The sequence below is a fragment of the Hippopotamus amphibius genome, chromosome 15, assembly GCF_030028045.1.
Source record: "Hippopotamus amphibius kiboko isolate mHipAmp2 chromosome 15, mHipAmp2.hap2, whole genome shotgun sequence".
NCBI lineage: Eukaryota > Metazoa > Chordata > Mammalia > Artiodactyla > Hippopotamidae > Hippopotamus > Hippopotamus amphibius.
In genome coordinates, this window is record NC_080200.1 from 630,856 (window position 1) to 644,488 (window position 13,633).

At 68.0% G+C, this 13,633-nt stretch overlaps 1 protein-coding gene across 11 annotated transcripts in view; it reads right to left on the reverse strand.

Annotated features, from left to right (window-relative positions):
- The window catches only part of SBNO2 (strawberry notch homolog 2), a 45,004-nt gene that overhangs the window by 6,563 nt on the left and 24,808 nt on the right, over window positions 1-13,633 (reverse strand). For 10 of the 11 annotated variants that reach the window (XM_057709021.1, XM_057709026.1, XM_057709023.1 and 7 more), the window contains 12 exons: window positions 7,275-7,436; window positions 5,981-6,064; window positions 5,597-5,693; window positions 5,085-5,239; window positions 4,846-4,979; window positions 4,676-4,766; window positions 4,430-4,573; window positions 2,796-2,913; window positions 2,454-2,559; window positions 1,873-2,026; window positions 996-1,172; window positions 409-506 (listed from right to left, as the gene is read on the reverse strand). In XM_057709021.1, the coding sequence (XP_057565004.1) occupies window positions 409-506; window positions 996-1,172; window positions 1,873-2,026; window positions 2,454-2,559; window positions 2,796-2,913; window positions 4,430-4,573; window positions 4,676-4,766; window positions 4,846-4,979; window positions 5,085-5,239; window positions 5,597-5,693; window positions 5,981-6,064; window positions 7,275-7,436 (1,520 nt within the window). Of the gene's footprint in view, window positions 1-408; window positions 507-995; window positions 1,173-1,872; window positions 2,027-2,453; window positions 2,560-2,795; window positions 2,914-4,429; window positions 4,574-4,675; window positions 4,767-4,845; window positions 4,980-5,084; window positions 5,240-5,596; window positions 5,694-5,980; window positions 6,065-7,274; window positions 7,437-11,640; window positions 11,756-13,633 lie in introns of those variants that run through there. The other variant, XM_057709024.1, reaches the window with a different exon arrangement.

The window sequence follows — 13,633 nt, forward strand, 5'->3', positions numbered from 1 at the left end:
GCCAGGGGGTGGCTCCCAGGATGGGGCACCCAAGGGAAGGGGAGCCGGGCAGGGGGCCTCGTGCTGGGACCCTCGTGCAGGGTGGGAAGGGAGACCAGAGGCTTCGGGGACCACCAAAGCCAGTCCCTCAAATCAGCACAGTCCTTGAAACGGCACGCTTCCCTCGTGGTGCTGGGCGCTGGGACATCTCATTCCGAAGTCCCGGGACCCCCGGCCAGTGCCTTGAGCCTGGGGTCCCCGCGGTTACCCTTGCTCGCTCTAGGGCGCAAGCTGGGCCGAAGGTCTCTGAGGGTCAGGGCCAGCTCCCTCGGGTGGGGTCACAGGCAGAGTCAGGCCCCAGGGAGGGATCCCCAAGGCACCACCCCTACCCACCCCCACCCACCCCCGCGACCCGCGGGCATCACTCACTCGGCGGCGGACACGAAGCCATCGAGCTGTCCCTCCTTCTCGCCCAGCACCTCCCGGGTCCGCGCCTCCCCCGTGGACTGCAGCCCGATGACCACACACTGCGGGGATGGGTGGGGGTGAGTGGAGCCTTGGCCGCCAGCCCCGCGGCATGGCCCCACGGCAGCCCCGCCCCGGCAGCTGGAAACCTGGGGTGGCCTCAGGTCCTCCCGCACCCCTCCCGTGTCCCTCAGGCTGCGGGGCCCCGACGAGGCCAGGTCCCCCCGGCAGCCCAGAGCCGCCTCAGCTCCTGGGCCCCCCATGCTCCGCCCCGGCCCCTGCCCCGCTCTTTCCGGAGACTGGCCAGCCCAGCCTGGACGCGCGGAGCCTGCGCCAAGGCCCTGCCTGCCACCCGCAGCAGGGAGCTGGGGCTGGGCAGGACCAGAACCCTCCAGGCCTCAGCATCGCGGTTCCCAGCCCCACCCTCTTGGGTCCACTGCCCCCCCGCCACCACGCTAGGGCTCCTTTGCGATCGTGGGACGGACATCGGGTGCCCGGTTCTGCCCACCTGCCTGACAGACACGCAGGGGTCCTGGCGTAGCCCGGCTCACCTTGTCCCGGGCCAGCTCCTCCCGGGCCAACTCCACCAGCCGGCGCACCTTGGCGGCGACACACAGGTACTTGAAGAAGCGCTGGTGGGCCGACCAGAACTGGCCCCACAGAGACTTGCGGGACTCCAGGCCGATCCAGTCGGCTGCCTGCTGGAACGCGCCCAGGGCCTCGGCCCACTGCAACGACAGGCCCGCCCGCTCAGCGGCCGCGGCCCCCGCCCCCGCCCACGCCCGCGGACGTGGGGGGCCTGGGCCAGGGCCGCGGGGTCGTGTGCAGAGCAACACGGAGGCCCTGGCGATCGCTGCACAGTGGGGAACGTCAAAAACCCAAACGTGATGCCGGCCAGGTCGCCCGAGGGTGAGTGGACGACCCGCCCGGAGGGGAGGGGACGCCGCCCTGCTGCCTCCTGCCAGCGGCCACTCGACCCCCACGTTTTAGCCCAGGGCTTCCCGTCAGGGCGGTCGTGCGCCCAGGAGACGCAAGGCCATGTCTGGGGCATCTGTGCTGCTCCCGCTGGGGGGCTCCTGGCACCGGGCGAGTGGGGCCCAGGAGGCCGCTCACACCTCCCAGCGCCCAGGACAGCCCTGCAGGGAGAGACTGAAACCAGCCACCGGCTCTGGGTCACGTCCCGGGGCGACGTGCTCGCGACGTCGTGGGGAGGGGTGGCGGGGACGCCCTCGGACAGTCTGTACAGCGTCCCCGACTAGAAAAGGAGGCAGACGCTGGGCTCCTGCCGAAGCCGAGGCAGGCAGGGCCGGCTGCCCCCTCCCGTCCACAGTCTGACTGATCCCTGTGGCGTCCTCGAGGGCAGATGCTGCAGGTGACAAGGGTGTGACTCCAGGCGAAACGAGGCTGTGCCCTCGGTCAGAGGCTCACCAGCAGGGCCGCCCGGTTGTAGACGTGCTCGAAGGCCGGGGGCAGCGGGATCTCCTCGATGTGGAAGGTGACGCCGGAGAAGCTGAGCTGGCGCGCGATGTACATGCCGCTGACCTTCATGTCCATGGCGACGATCTCCATGGCACCCACGCCCCTGCGGGCGAACACAGGCTGCCTGGGCCCGGGCCGGGGACGGGGCGACCCAGGGAGGGGCTCTCACCCGGCACCAAGCCTGGAGAGAGAGGAAGGGCCAGGTGCGGGGAGCACCTGCAAAGGCCCTGTGGCCACGAGGGGTCTGCTGGGCCTTGGAAACAGACAGAAGGTGGAGGTGGTCTGCCTGGGCCAAGGGGGGGCCCGCACAGGAGCAGGAAAAGCAGGGGGCGGGGGGAGCTCTCCCCTAAGACACGAGAGGTGTCACAGTAGGCGCAGAAAGCACGGGTCTGTTTCCGGGCTCCTCTAGCAGCCACAGGAGCATAAGTGGGGGTGGGGGTGGTCCCACCTGACACCAGGCCTCCGCATAGGACACGTGGGGCCCTCTGTGGTCCCCGCTCGCTCCCACCACGCGGGGGTAAAGAGCGCACCTCTTCTCGATGGCGTGCAGAAACTCCTCGAAGGTCCGGAAGGGCGTGCCCTCGCCCCAGATGCCCAGGCGGCTCATGTAGATCATGTTCCGGGGTTCGGAGGCACCTGGCGGGGGGAGCCGCGGTCAGCTCCCCTGGGCTGGCAAGGCTGGCGGCCTCGGATGTGGCCCCAGGAAGGGCACAAGGGCCTGGCTCCCAGGGGGAAAGCACCCACGACCAGCTGGCAGAGGCGAGGCCCCCGACGGGGCCTGGTGTCTGAGCACAGACTGTGAGGTGCCTGCCAGGAGCTGGGCTGCAGACGGGACCCCCCACCCCCGCGCTCACGGATGCCCGGGCCCTCACCCGTGGCGCTGGCATAGACCACCCTGGCCAGGGGCAGCTTGTTCTGCAGGTCCAGCACGGCCTTGCCCATCTTGGTGGAGCTGGCGTTCTTGGCTTTGTGGCACTCGTCAAACACGATCTGGGGTGGGCGTGCGTTAAGGACTGTGCTGGAAGGCGGGTCTGACCCCAGGAGGGGCGCCTCGGGGTGTGCGAGGCCACCCGGGAAAGTGGGAAACAGCCTCGAGGCCCCCAGCGATGTGGACACAAATCGGAAGACACAAACAGTTCTTAACGTTTTTGGGAAAAAGAGCAAGATACAGACAAGCGTGTCTGTCACGAACCTATCTGAAAGGCAACATGTGAGTGCCGCACGCGTGCGCACACGTGTCCACACGTATGTACAGGGGGTTGCCGGAGGATGTGTGAAACGGAACGTGAGCCTGATGCCCACAGGCGGCCCCTGGCTGTGGGGTCACCCTCGCTGTTTCCTCTGTGGCTGCCGCTGCACTGAGGCGCCACCTGACGCGGGCGCCCAGGAGCGTCGGGATGCCCGCTGCTGCTGGCGGCGGGCGCTCTCAGCAGACCACGCCTCGTCAGCAGAGGACCCTCGGGGACAGCGCAGTCACCCCCCGTCTGGGGATAAGGGCAACCCCCTGCAGAAGTCCCCGGGGAAGCTGTGGCCGCTCACCCGGTGTGTGGGGGGGAGCGGCTGGGGGGAGGCCGAGGGGGGCTGGCCTGAGGCTGCTACCGGGAAGAGGGGAGTGTGAAACAAGGGGATGCTGACACCACGCACGCATCAGACTCTGCCTCAGAGTCCCCTGCACTCTTTCCTGCAGTTTGATGGACTTTTTCTTTTTTTTTTTTCCCCAGCCTCACCAGGCAGCTTGCGGGATCTTAGTTCCCTGGCCAGGTACTAAACCCACGCCCCCTGCATTGGAAGTGGGGAGTCCTAAGCCCTGCACGGCCAGGGAAGTCCCTGCTGGACTTTCCTATACGTCGCTTCCTACAATTTGCTGGGAGCAAATAGAAAGTGATCTCAGCCTTAAGGGCGAAGGAGGAAGAGGCCTGGGGCTTCGGCCCAGGCAGGAAGGGCCCGGGACCCACGGCCCGCGGAGCTGCAGCAGCGGGGCTCCGGGGTCCAGCTGTGCTCTCCCTCTCCTGGCCTGGCCGGCCCGCCCCGCCCCACGGAGGCTGGGACCAACTTGGGAGCCAGACAAGGAGGAAGCGCTCACGCCCCCAGGCCTCCGGCCCTGCCACCCGCGGTGTCACAGCAAACACCACCCCGACCCTGTGGTCACGGGTCCCGCCCGGACCCGCTGGAGCCAGGAGGCCAAGCCAGACCGCCAGGAACGGGTACAGAGGTCCCTGCGGGAGAGCCTGCGCCACCAGGCCCTCCCTGCCGGGAATCCCCCCCCCCCCCCCGCGCTCCCGCGCCCCCCCCCCGCCCCCGCCCCATGCTCGGCCTGCCATCCTCAGCTCTCCCCGCCCCCGGCCCCGCCCATCCGAGCTCGGCCCGCCCCTGCCCCACTGAGCTCGCCCTGCCCCCGCCCCTCTGAGCTCTCCCCGCCCCCGGCCCCGCCCCTCTGAGCTCGGCCCGGCCCCGCCCACTGAGCTCGCCTCGCCCCCGGCCCGCCCCAACGCCCGCGCCAGGATACCACGCCGTCGAAGCGCTCGCCGCACCACTCCAGGATCTGCCGGATGCGCGTGCGGTGCTGCCCGCCCGCCTGGCTCTCCCCGATCAAGGCGGAGTAGGTGGCGAAGAGGACGCCCTCTGAGGTAGTGTTGTCGCCGTACTTGGTCTGGGGAGAGCGGCGGGCACCGGCTGTGGCACCCGCACAGCCACACCCGGGCTCCGGGACCCGCCCCCCCCCCCCCCCCCAGGCGAGGGGCCGCCTACCCACCTTGCTCAGCGCGTGCACCGCGATGCCAGGGGCGGCGATGTCCCGCAGGTCACGCTCCGCGTCGTACTTGAGATCGTTGGAAACGCTGAACCTGGGGGTGCGGGCCAGCAGGCTTCAGCAGCCCCCTCCCCCGCTGCCGCCCGCCCCGCGCCCAGGGAGGGACCGCTCACCACAGGGCCTTCTTCCTGCCCCGCAGGTAGTTCTCCAGGATGATGCCGGCCACCGTGCGGCCCTTGCCCACGCCGGCGCCGTCGCCGATGAGGAAGCCCGCGCGCTGCCCGCCGGGGAGCAGGACCTCGTGTTGCTGCGGGGGTGCGCGATCAGGCGGGGGTCAGCATGCGTACGGGGGCGGGGCACGGAGACCCCTCCCGCGCCGGACGCAGACCTGCTGGGAGACCCCTGGGATCACCTGGCAGGCGTAGGTGATGGCCTCCAGCTGCAGCGCAGAGAGGGCCCCGCTGTCCGAGGAGGGCAGGGCGAGGGTGTAGGTGATGTCCGGCGGCGGGACGCTGGAGAGCGTGCTGGTCTCCACCACGCGGTCCGGATGCTGCTTTCCGATCCTGGCTGCAGGGGCGTGGCGAGGGGCGGGTCAGGGGGCGTGGCCGGGGCCAGGAGAAGGGGAGGCGCCCCTCTGCGGCCAAGGCGGCGGATCCCCCCGCCCGGGCCGGGAGGAAGGCCGCCGGCCTCAACACCGCACCTTCCGCCTGTCCCCGGTTTTGTGCCAAGGGAGAATCACACCCCCGGTTACAGAACGGCCCCTCCGGAGCCCGCCCACAGCTCCCACACCTGCCTCAGCAGTTTAAGGGACCCTGGGACCTGCAGGGACCCCGGCAACGGGCGCCCCTGGCTGGAGGACGCAGGCCCTGTGGGGCCGTCCAGCCCGGTGGTCGCTGCTGCGGCCTCCTGGGACAGGACACTCACACTTGGACGGCACGTAGTCGGCGTAGGTCTCCGCGTGGCCCAGCTCCTCCGCCTCATCCTCCTCCGCCTCGTCGTCCTCCTCGGGCTGACTCTGAGACTGAGGGCCGGGCGCTGTCAGGCTGGGGACGGTCCTGTCCCCTGCAGCACGCCAGCCTTCCCGCCGGGGGCAGGAGCCTGGTCCACCAGCCAGCCCCGTGGCCCGGGGTGATGGGGAGAGGACCCCCCAGCATGGCGCCTCCCTGGGACCTCAGTTTTCCCGTCTGTATAATGGTCAGACCGTGCTTCTAAGCCGGCCCAGGGCCCCGCACACAGCAGGTGCCTGAGTGAGTGGCCCTCCCTGGTCCCCAGGAGGCGGGGCAGGGGTAGGGAAGGGGCCTGGCTCACCTGGTAGCTGACAAGAAGTGGGGTGCTGGGGAGGGAGGACACGGGGTCCTCAAGGCCTGTAAATGGCCTGCTGGGCAGGAACAGCTGGAGGGGAGAGGCAGGGAGAGTGGACATGAGCCTGCAGGCCGGAGCTGGGGAGGGAGTGCCCCGATGGGCCCCCCGCTGCCAGGGGGCTCACTTGGCTGTCCTCACGCCTTTCAGCTGGCCACTGACCTCCTTCCTGCTGCCTGGCCCCCTCGATCTGGTGGATAAATGAGTACTAGGGATATGTAAAGTACTAGATAAGTAAGTACTAGGAATGCAACGTACAACATGAGTAGAATTAACACTGCTGTACATTATATATGAAAGGTGCTGAGAGTGAATCCTAGGAGTTCTTGGCACAAGTTAAAAAATACGTGTTTCTACTTCTTTAATTTTTTTTTTTGGCTGCGCCACACAGCTTGTGGGATCTTAGTTCCCCGACCAGGGATGGAACCCGGGCCCGCGGCAGTGAAAGCGCGGAGTCCTAACCACTGGGCCACCAGGGAAGTCCCTCTCTTTTTTAACGTTGTGTCTGTGAGATGATGGCTGTCCACTGACATATGTGGTCCTCACGTCATGATGTCCGCACGTCAAGTTATCACGTGTACACCTTACACCAGGTGCCACGTGTCACTTACATCTCGATAAAAGTGGAAGAAAAAAAAAACACAAAGTTTTTTTAAAACAAAAATAAAATGGAAGTGAGGTACAGGGAAGTCAGAAACCTACTCTCAATTCCCTCTCCCTTTTTTTTTTTGGATTAACAAAAACAAACAAACAGCCGCGGGCACAGGTTCCTGGAAGGCTGAGTCAGGTTCCCGCAAGCCGGGCTGGCCACAGGGGCAGTGGGCGTGGGGTTTCAGCTGCCTGCCTGGGCCTCAGGCTCCCCGAGAGGCGGGGAGCTGGCGGGAGGGCCCAGCCGGGTGAGCCCCTGCCCTCAGAGGCGGGGACGGGCCTGCGTCACCTGCTGCACCTGCTCTGGGCTCTTCGCATCCCCCCTGCCAGCCCCACACGGGGCCTTAGACCCTTCCCGAGGGTCTGGGGGTTTCATGGGCACTGGACCCACCAGAGCAGCTGGACACACACCCACCAGCATCCACAGGCGGGTGCTGGGCTCCCCGGGGCCCCCTTTCCAACTGGGGAGCCCCTATATCTTCTGGCCAGCATGGGAGACCTGAGCACCCCTGAGCGACACCACCCTCCTCCATGTCTGAACGGCCAAAGACAGGCCCCGGCGCGGCTGCCAGCTCGGAGGCCGGGGCGCGCTGACCTTGTCATGGGCGGAGGGACCGGTGCTCACGTCCCAGATGGTGGGCACCTGGCTGAGGCTGTCAGCGGGCAGGAAGTCAGGCGTGTCTGCGATGTCCGAGAGGGAGTCCACGGACGAGGAGAAGATGGAGGCGTTGGAGAGGTCATCGAGGTACGAGGAGTCCTGCAAGACAGGCCGGGTGAGCGCAGCCATGAGGCCATGCAGACGGAGCCACGGGCCCAGCCACACAGGGGACGCCACTCAGCCACAGAAAGGGGTGAAGCCCTGACGCGTGCGACCACGTGGAGGGGCCCTGAGGACACGAGGCTCAGGGAGAGACGCAGACACAGGAGGACACACAGGGTGTGACTCCACGGATGGGAAACGACCAGAACGGGTAGATCCACAGGGACAGAGTGGGTTCCTGATTGTCAGGGGCTGGGGGGGGGGGGGTGACTGCTGATGGCGGCGGGCTTCTTTTGGGGGCCATGAGAATGTTCTGGAACTAAACAGGGGTGATGGTTGGCCGACTGTAAATGCAATGGAAACACTGAATTATGCATTTCAAATAGGCCAATTTTGCACTATGAATTATATCAATAAAGCTGTTAAAAAAAAAAAGGAGCAAAGCAAGTGGAGGCGAGAGAAACCAGACTCCACAGTCCCTGTGCTAGACTGCACTTAGGAGGTCACGAACACCCCGTGCCTTCCCTGCCCGTCCCCATGGAAGAGGCTACACCAGTGCAGGAACACTACGCCTTCGGCAGACGTCTGCTGCGCAGGTTACAGCTTCTAAACCTAAATTTAAAGGGAGTCGGGTGCAGTGCCAGGGCCTCCTGTGCCGGCCTCCCTCCCTCCCAGCCCTGGTCACGGGCACAGAACCCCTGAGCGTGCCTGGCCTGTGCTGGACGTGGCGACACGTGGAGCCAGCCCCTTGGGGCTCCTGGACCCGAGACCCCCGCAGCGCCCTGCTGGGTCACGGTGCCCACGCCACATGCCAGCTGGGACGGGAAGTGCAGCAAGGATCTCCCAACCTCTCTGAGCCCCTCCAGACCCAGACGCAGGGCAGCCCTCTGCTGACCTCCCCCCCGCCAGGGAGGGAGCCCCCCAGCCTGCCTGCCATGGGTGGAGTCAGGTGGGTTGTGGCCGCAGAAGGCCCTTCAGTGGGAGGATTTCCGGAGCAGGGCAGGGCCGAGGAGGAGGGAGAGTGGCCCCCTGGGAGCCCCCAGCCCTGTGCACTATTCAGGCGTCTCTGCCCACCGGGACGGTCGGAAGGCCGCGGCGGCCGGGCTGGGACAGAGGGTGTGTGTGTCCCGCTAACCAGCGGGGGAAGGCGAGGAGGCTGGGGGGGGGGGGGGGGGGCTGACTGCTGGGGGCCTGGGGGCCCTGGGGGCTCAGATCAGTGGACTCTGGGGAAGAAGGGTGGGCCTCGGCCTGGGGCCCACGGATGCGCCCGACGCGGGCCTGGAGGTCACAGGTGAGCTGGCTTCTGGGGGTGGAGGCAGGTCCCCGCAGCCCCAGGTCACCGAGAACAGGTCCCTGGTCTCAGCCAGCGCCCAGCCCTGCCCCACACCCGCTGCGAGAGCCCTGTTTCTGGGGCTCCCCTCCCACTGATCTGCATGAGAATCAGCCCCCCACGGCCTGGGATGTGGGGACCTCCAGGCAACGCTGTCTGGCTTCCCCGGACCCCGTGCTTAGGGGCTGGCTCACAGGCAACCCCCAGACAGGCAGGCTAGAGCCCACTGTGCCCCGAAGATAGTGGGCCTGGCAGGAAGGGGTGGGGCCGGGTCAGCTGGTAGGAGGCTGGGGGCCTGTGTGGGCGCCCTGGCTCCCGCGGTGCGCAAGGAGAGCACGCTGCCCGCCAGGCCCCTCCTGGCCCCTGCCCCCTGGCCATGCGCAGCCTGGCCCCACAAGGGGGGAGGCAGACTCCAGCCTCCCCCGACCCCCTGCGGCGGCGGGACCCAGTGGCCTGGGCAAGTCCAGGCGAGGCGATGGGGCCGTGGCAGACAGTGTCTAGCAGGACCAGCTCAAGCCCGGGCAGCGGCCTGGGAAGGCTGGTAAAATCCCCGAGCTTGGGGCAGAAGCAGGAAGGGAACGCCAACCCCAGAGCGGGAACAGGTGCTCCCCGGCGCTCCCTGCGGCGCCCCGCACCCCCCCAGAGAGAGAGCCCAGAGACTCAACAGGCCAGAGCACCCAGCTGGGGGCACCGAGGAGGCGGCGGTGGGTGTGGCTGCGCGGAGGCGAGGCCTGCTCCCCGCCCCACCCCCGTCAGCTGGGGCCACAGGTGGTCCATCCTGAGTCTGGCACACGAGGCCAGGGAAGGCGGGGCTCCCGACGCTGGCCACCCGGACCCCGTGAAGCGACAGGGGGCAGAGACCCCCGGAGACTCCGCAGGCTGGCTGCGGTGCGGTCTGGGTACAAGTGGGGACGGCTGCCTTTTCTAAAAATCCCTCTGGGACCACATCTGAGTGTGGCCCTCCCAGCAAGCACCAACGAGCCTGGTCAGGTGACGACGGCACCCTCGGAGCCCTGAGAGGTGGCCCTGCTTCCGGAACGCAGAGGAATCACTGAGCAGGGACCTCCCTGCTGGCCCAGGGGTTAAGACTTTGCCTTCCCACACAGGGGGTGTGCGTTCCATCCCTGGGGACCTAGGATCCCACATGCCTCGGGGCCAAAAAAGAAAAACAGCATAACCGAGCAGCGGGCAGGGAGCTGGCGGGGAGGACCCTGGGGGCTCGCCCCAATGTGGGCAGAGGCACTGGGATGAAGGGGGGCGCTGAGGAGACCCCCACGCTGTGTGGGGGCTGCACACACGGTGCCCCTTCCCAGGAGGACAGCATGCAAAGGAGGAAGCCCCACCGTGCAGGAGCCAGGAGGTCAGGTCAAGGTCGGCCGCAGGGACCCCTGGGGTGACGGGTGAGAAGGGCACGTCCCCTCTGTGGTCTCCCCCTGGGAACCCATGGCCCCAGTGTGACCACGAAAATACACGGGACACACCGACACTGGGGACGTCCTGCAGGACTCCCAGCCTGGGCAGCCCGTGAATACCCAGGGCCCCCCCACCAGCAGAGCCGGGGAGACCGGCACAGCCCGGGGGTCCTGGGGCAGGGAGGACGTGCGGAGGCGTGGCGTCTGGCTGTGGACAATGTACCAACACCAGCCCCTCAGCAGAGAGGCGCGGCCGGGAGGTGAGGTGTGACCGGCGGGGAACCTCTGAACGGCTTCACGGCCACTCTGTCACTAAAACTGTTCTTAAAGATGTAATTCATGAAAAAAGTGGGCGCGCTCTCCCCCGTCTGTGGACGCTGTCTCCACCAGACGCCCTGAAGGGCAGCCAGCGTGGTCTGGGGGCTCCTGGATGCTTTGGGGGGAGGGAGGTGGGGGTGGGGCTCCTAGGGTCCCTCCCCCACCTCCTTGTGCAGGGCGGGTGCCGGGTGGGAGAGAGCGTGGACCCCCGGCTGGGCGGCCCGCCTGGGTCGGGACCTGACGCCCAGCAGCCACAGCATTTGTCCAAGACGACCCAAACCCAGAATCATTCTCCCCGGCTCCCAGGGACAGCCCAGGCCAGGGCCGCGGCGCCCAGGCCCTCACCAGAGCCCCCAGCCCAGCAGCCTGTGTCCACCCCTCCCCGGACGCATCTCCCGACCTGCATCCCCACCGGGAGTTCCTCCCGGACCCCAGGAGCCTGCCCTGCGCCTGCCACTGCAGCCACCGGGGTGGGGAGCTGGCCGGCTCCCCCCTCAGCTCCGGGGGAACAGGGAGGGCACCGGGTCGCCTGCTGTGCTTCCTGGCTCTCGGCATGTCGGGGACCCTGGACCAGCGAGGGGCTCCCCACGCAGTGCCACCCCCACCTCACCTCTGCCACCACCCAGCGGGCCGGGACGGGACGGCCCCCACGCTGGACCCGGCTCTGGGTCCGCTCAGCACCCCCTCCCGGCCGAGGAAGCGACCCCCAGGAACGCCCTTCAGACAGAAATCATCTCACCGGCCCTGGACAGGGGCCCCGGTGAGGGACAGAGGGACAGAGAGACGGCGGGATGAACAGACAGGGACCGATCCTACCTGCCCAATCAGAGCCCGTCTCAAGCCGTGCCCCACCCCGGCCCGCGGAGCCACCGTCCCGGGACACCGAGCCCCCACGAGACTCCGGGTGGGACGGCTCTGGCCCCCCGTGGCCCCCCAGCCCCCCGCCTGCCCTCCCTGGCGGTCCCCGCATCCCACGTGGCTCTGCTCGGAAGCCTCCAGCAGATCCACCCTCGGTGCCAGAAAAAGCCGGACGCGCGCCCCCCCCCCCCCCCCCCCCGCCCCAGCCCGGCTGTTCCCGGCGGTTCCCACGGGCCAGTCCCGCCGCGCCCCGCGCCCCCGCCGGCTGGGCGCCCAGGGTTACCTTGCCGAGGGCTGCAAACTGCAGCCAGAAGCGCAGCTGGGACATGGTGGCCGCCGGGTCCCGGGAAGACGGCGGGAGCCGCTGCCTCATGACCGCGGGCGCCGCAGCCCGGCCGGCCCTCGGCCCTCAGCCCTCGCCCGCCCGCCCGGCCGGCCGCATTTGCATGTTGGTTTAGTCACCGCCGGCGCCCACTTCCCCGAAGGCCGGCTGACTTTCAGGAAATGATGCCTGCCTGCTAAGTCAGGACGATTACTGGCAGCGCAGAGAATTACTGAGCGGGGCGGAATCTACCGCAGCCGGCTGTCAACAAGGCCCGCCCGCCACCGCCCCGCCGGCCCCGGGCGCCCTCCCGGCCCCGGCCTCAGCTCCCCCCAACCGCCGACCCCCCAGAGCCCCCGCCCTGCTGGGCCGGGGAGGGGCCACGGCGGCCCCCGGGCTGCCCACAGCAGGGTCCCCATGGCCACAGGTCCCCGCGCGCAGGGAGGAAACCGAGGCCGCCCGGCCCCTCCACGCCCCCCCCACCTGCCCCGGGCCCCTCCGCGTGGACCCTCACTGCCCCAGAGCCCGTCGTGTCCGGCGCCCCACCAGCTCGCGCCAGGGCCCCACCTCTGAAGGGCCACACCCTCCCCACCCCGGGGTCCCGGGCCCGCCCTGCTCCTCCTCCTCCAGCCTTGGCGGGGTCCGGCTCTCCCTGAAACCCCGCTCTTCCCGCCTCCATCCCCCCCGCAACCCGCAGCCCAGCAGAGGCCAGGACACAGACAGGGCCGGCTGGTGGTGGGACACAGCCCCGAGGCCGGGCGCCCTGTGCCGCTGCTTCTGTTCCGTCACCCTCGTCCCTGGACGGTTCTGTGCCGACCCACGGCCACGAGGAGCCAGCGGGCTGCGGGCCTCCCTGCAGCCGCCCCCCACCCCAGAGCTCCGACGGGGAGCGTCCCTGGGCTCAGGGGGACCTCCGCCCAAGGCTACAGCCCTGCCCACCTCCAGCCCACAGCCTGGATGGCCACTGCTGCAGGTGAGGGACGCGTACAAGCGGCAGACAGGGGAGGTCGGACGTGCACGTGGTCACGCAACAGGGAGATGCAAACCCAAACCAGCGGGCACAGGTTACACCCGCCTGGACGGCTGGCCCCACGAAGCCGGCAGGGACCAGTGTGGGGAGCAGGCGGAGAAATCGGAGCCCCACACGGCCGGTGGGGCTGTGAAAGGGGACGGCGTCCTCGGAAAACAGCCACCGTCACCCCACCACCCTGCGATTCCATAGCCGGGCGCCCACCAGGGGCAATGCAGACACAGGCCCACACGGAACCCGCACGTGCACGTCCACAGCAGCCAAAAGTGGACACGACCCAAGTGATCCCCAGGGGATGAGAGATAAACACCACACGGTCCCGCCACACACAGGAGCATCCCTCAGCCATGACGAGAAGCAAAGCCCTGACGGGCTACCACGTGGACGGACCCTGAGGACACGAGGCTCAGGGAGAGACGCAGACACAGGAGGACACACAGGGGGTGACTCCACGGATGGGAAACGTCCAGAACAGGCAGATCCACAGACACAGAGAGTGGGCTCCTGGCTGTCAGGGGCTGGGGAGGGGGTGGGGTGACTGCTGATGGGGACGGGCTTCCTGCTGGAGGGATGGAGTGTTGTGGAATTACATAAAGCTTGCGATTGTACAACTCTGTGAATATACTTTACAAGGACAAAATTTAAGCTGTGTGAATTTTGTCTCAATTTTAAAAAGAACCACCAGGAAACTGACGTGAAAAGAAGACCCACGAAAGGCAAGCACAAACTTTAGCGACTAGACTCAAGCGGCAAAAACCTGGTCAGGCTGCCAGCGGTTTCTAAACCTGCCCTCTCCGCCCCCTGAATCTCGTCACCAGATGGCTAGTCATCCCCACCCGGCCAGTGTGTCCGAGCCGTGGGGCTGCCCGGCCGGCAGGACGCTCCCGGGTCCCCAGGCTGCCCCAAGCGGGGCGTAGAGGGGCG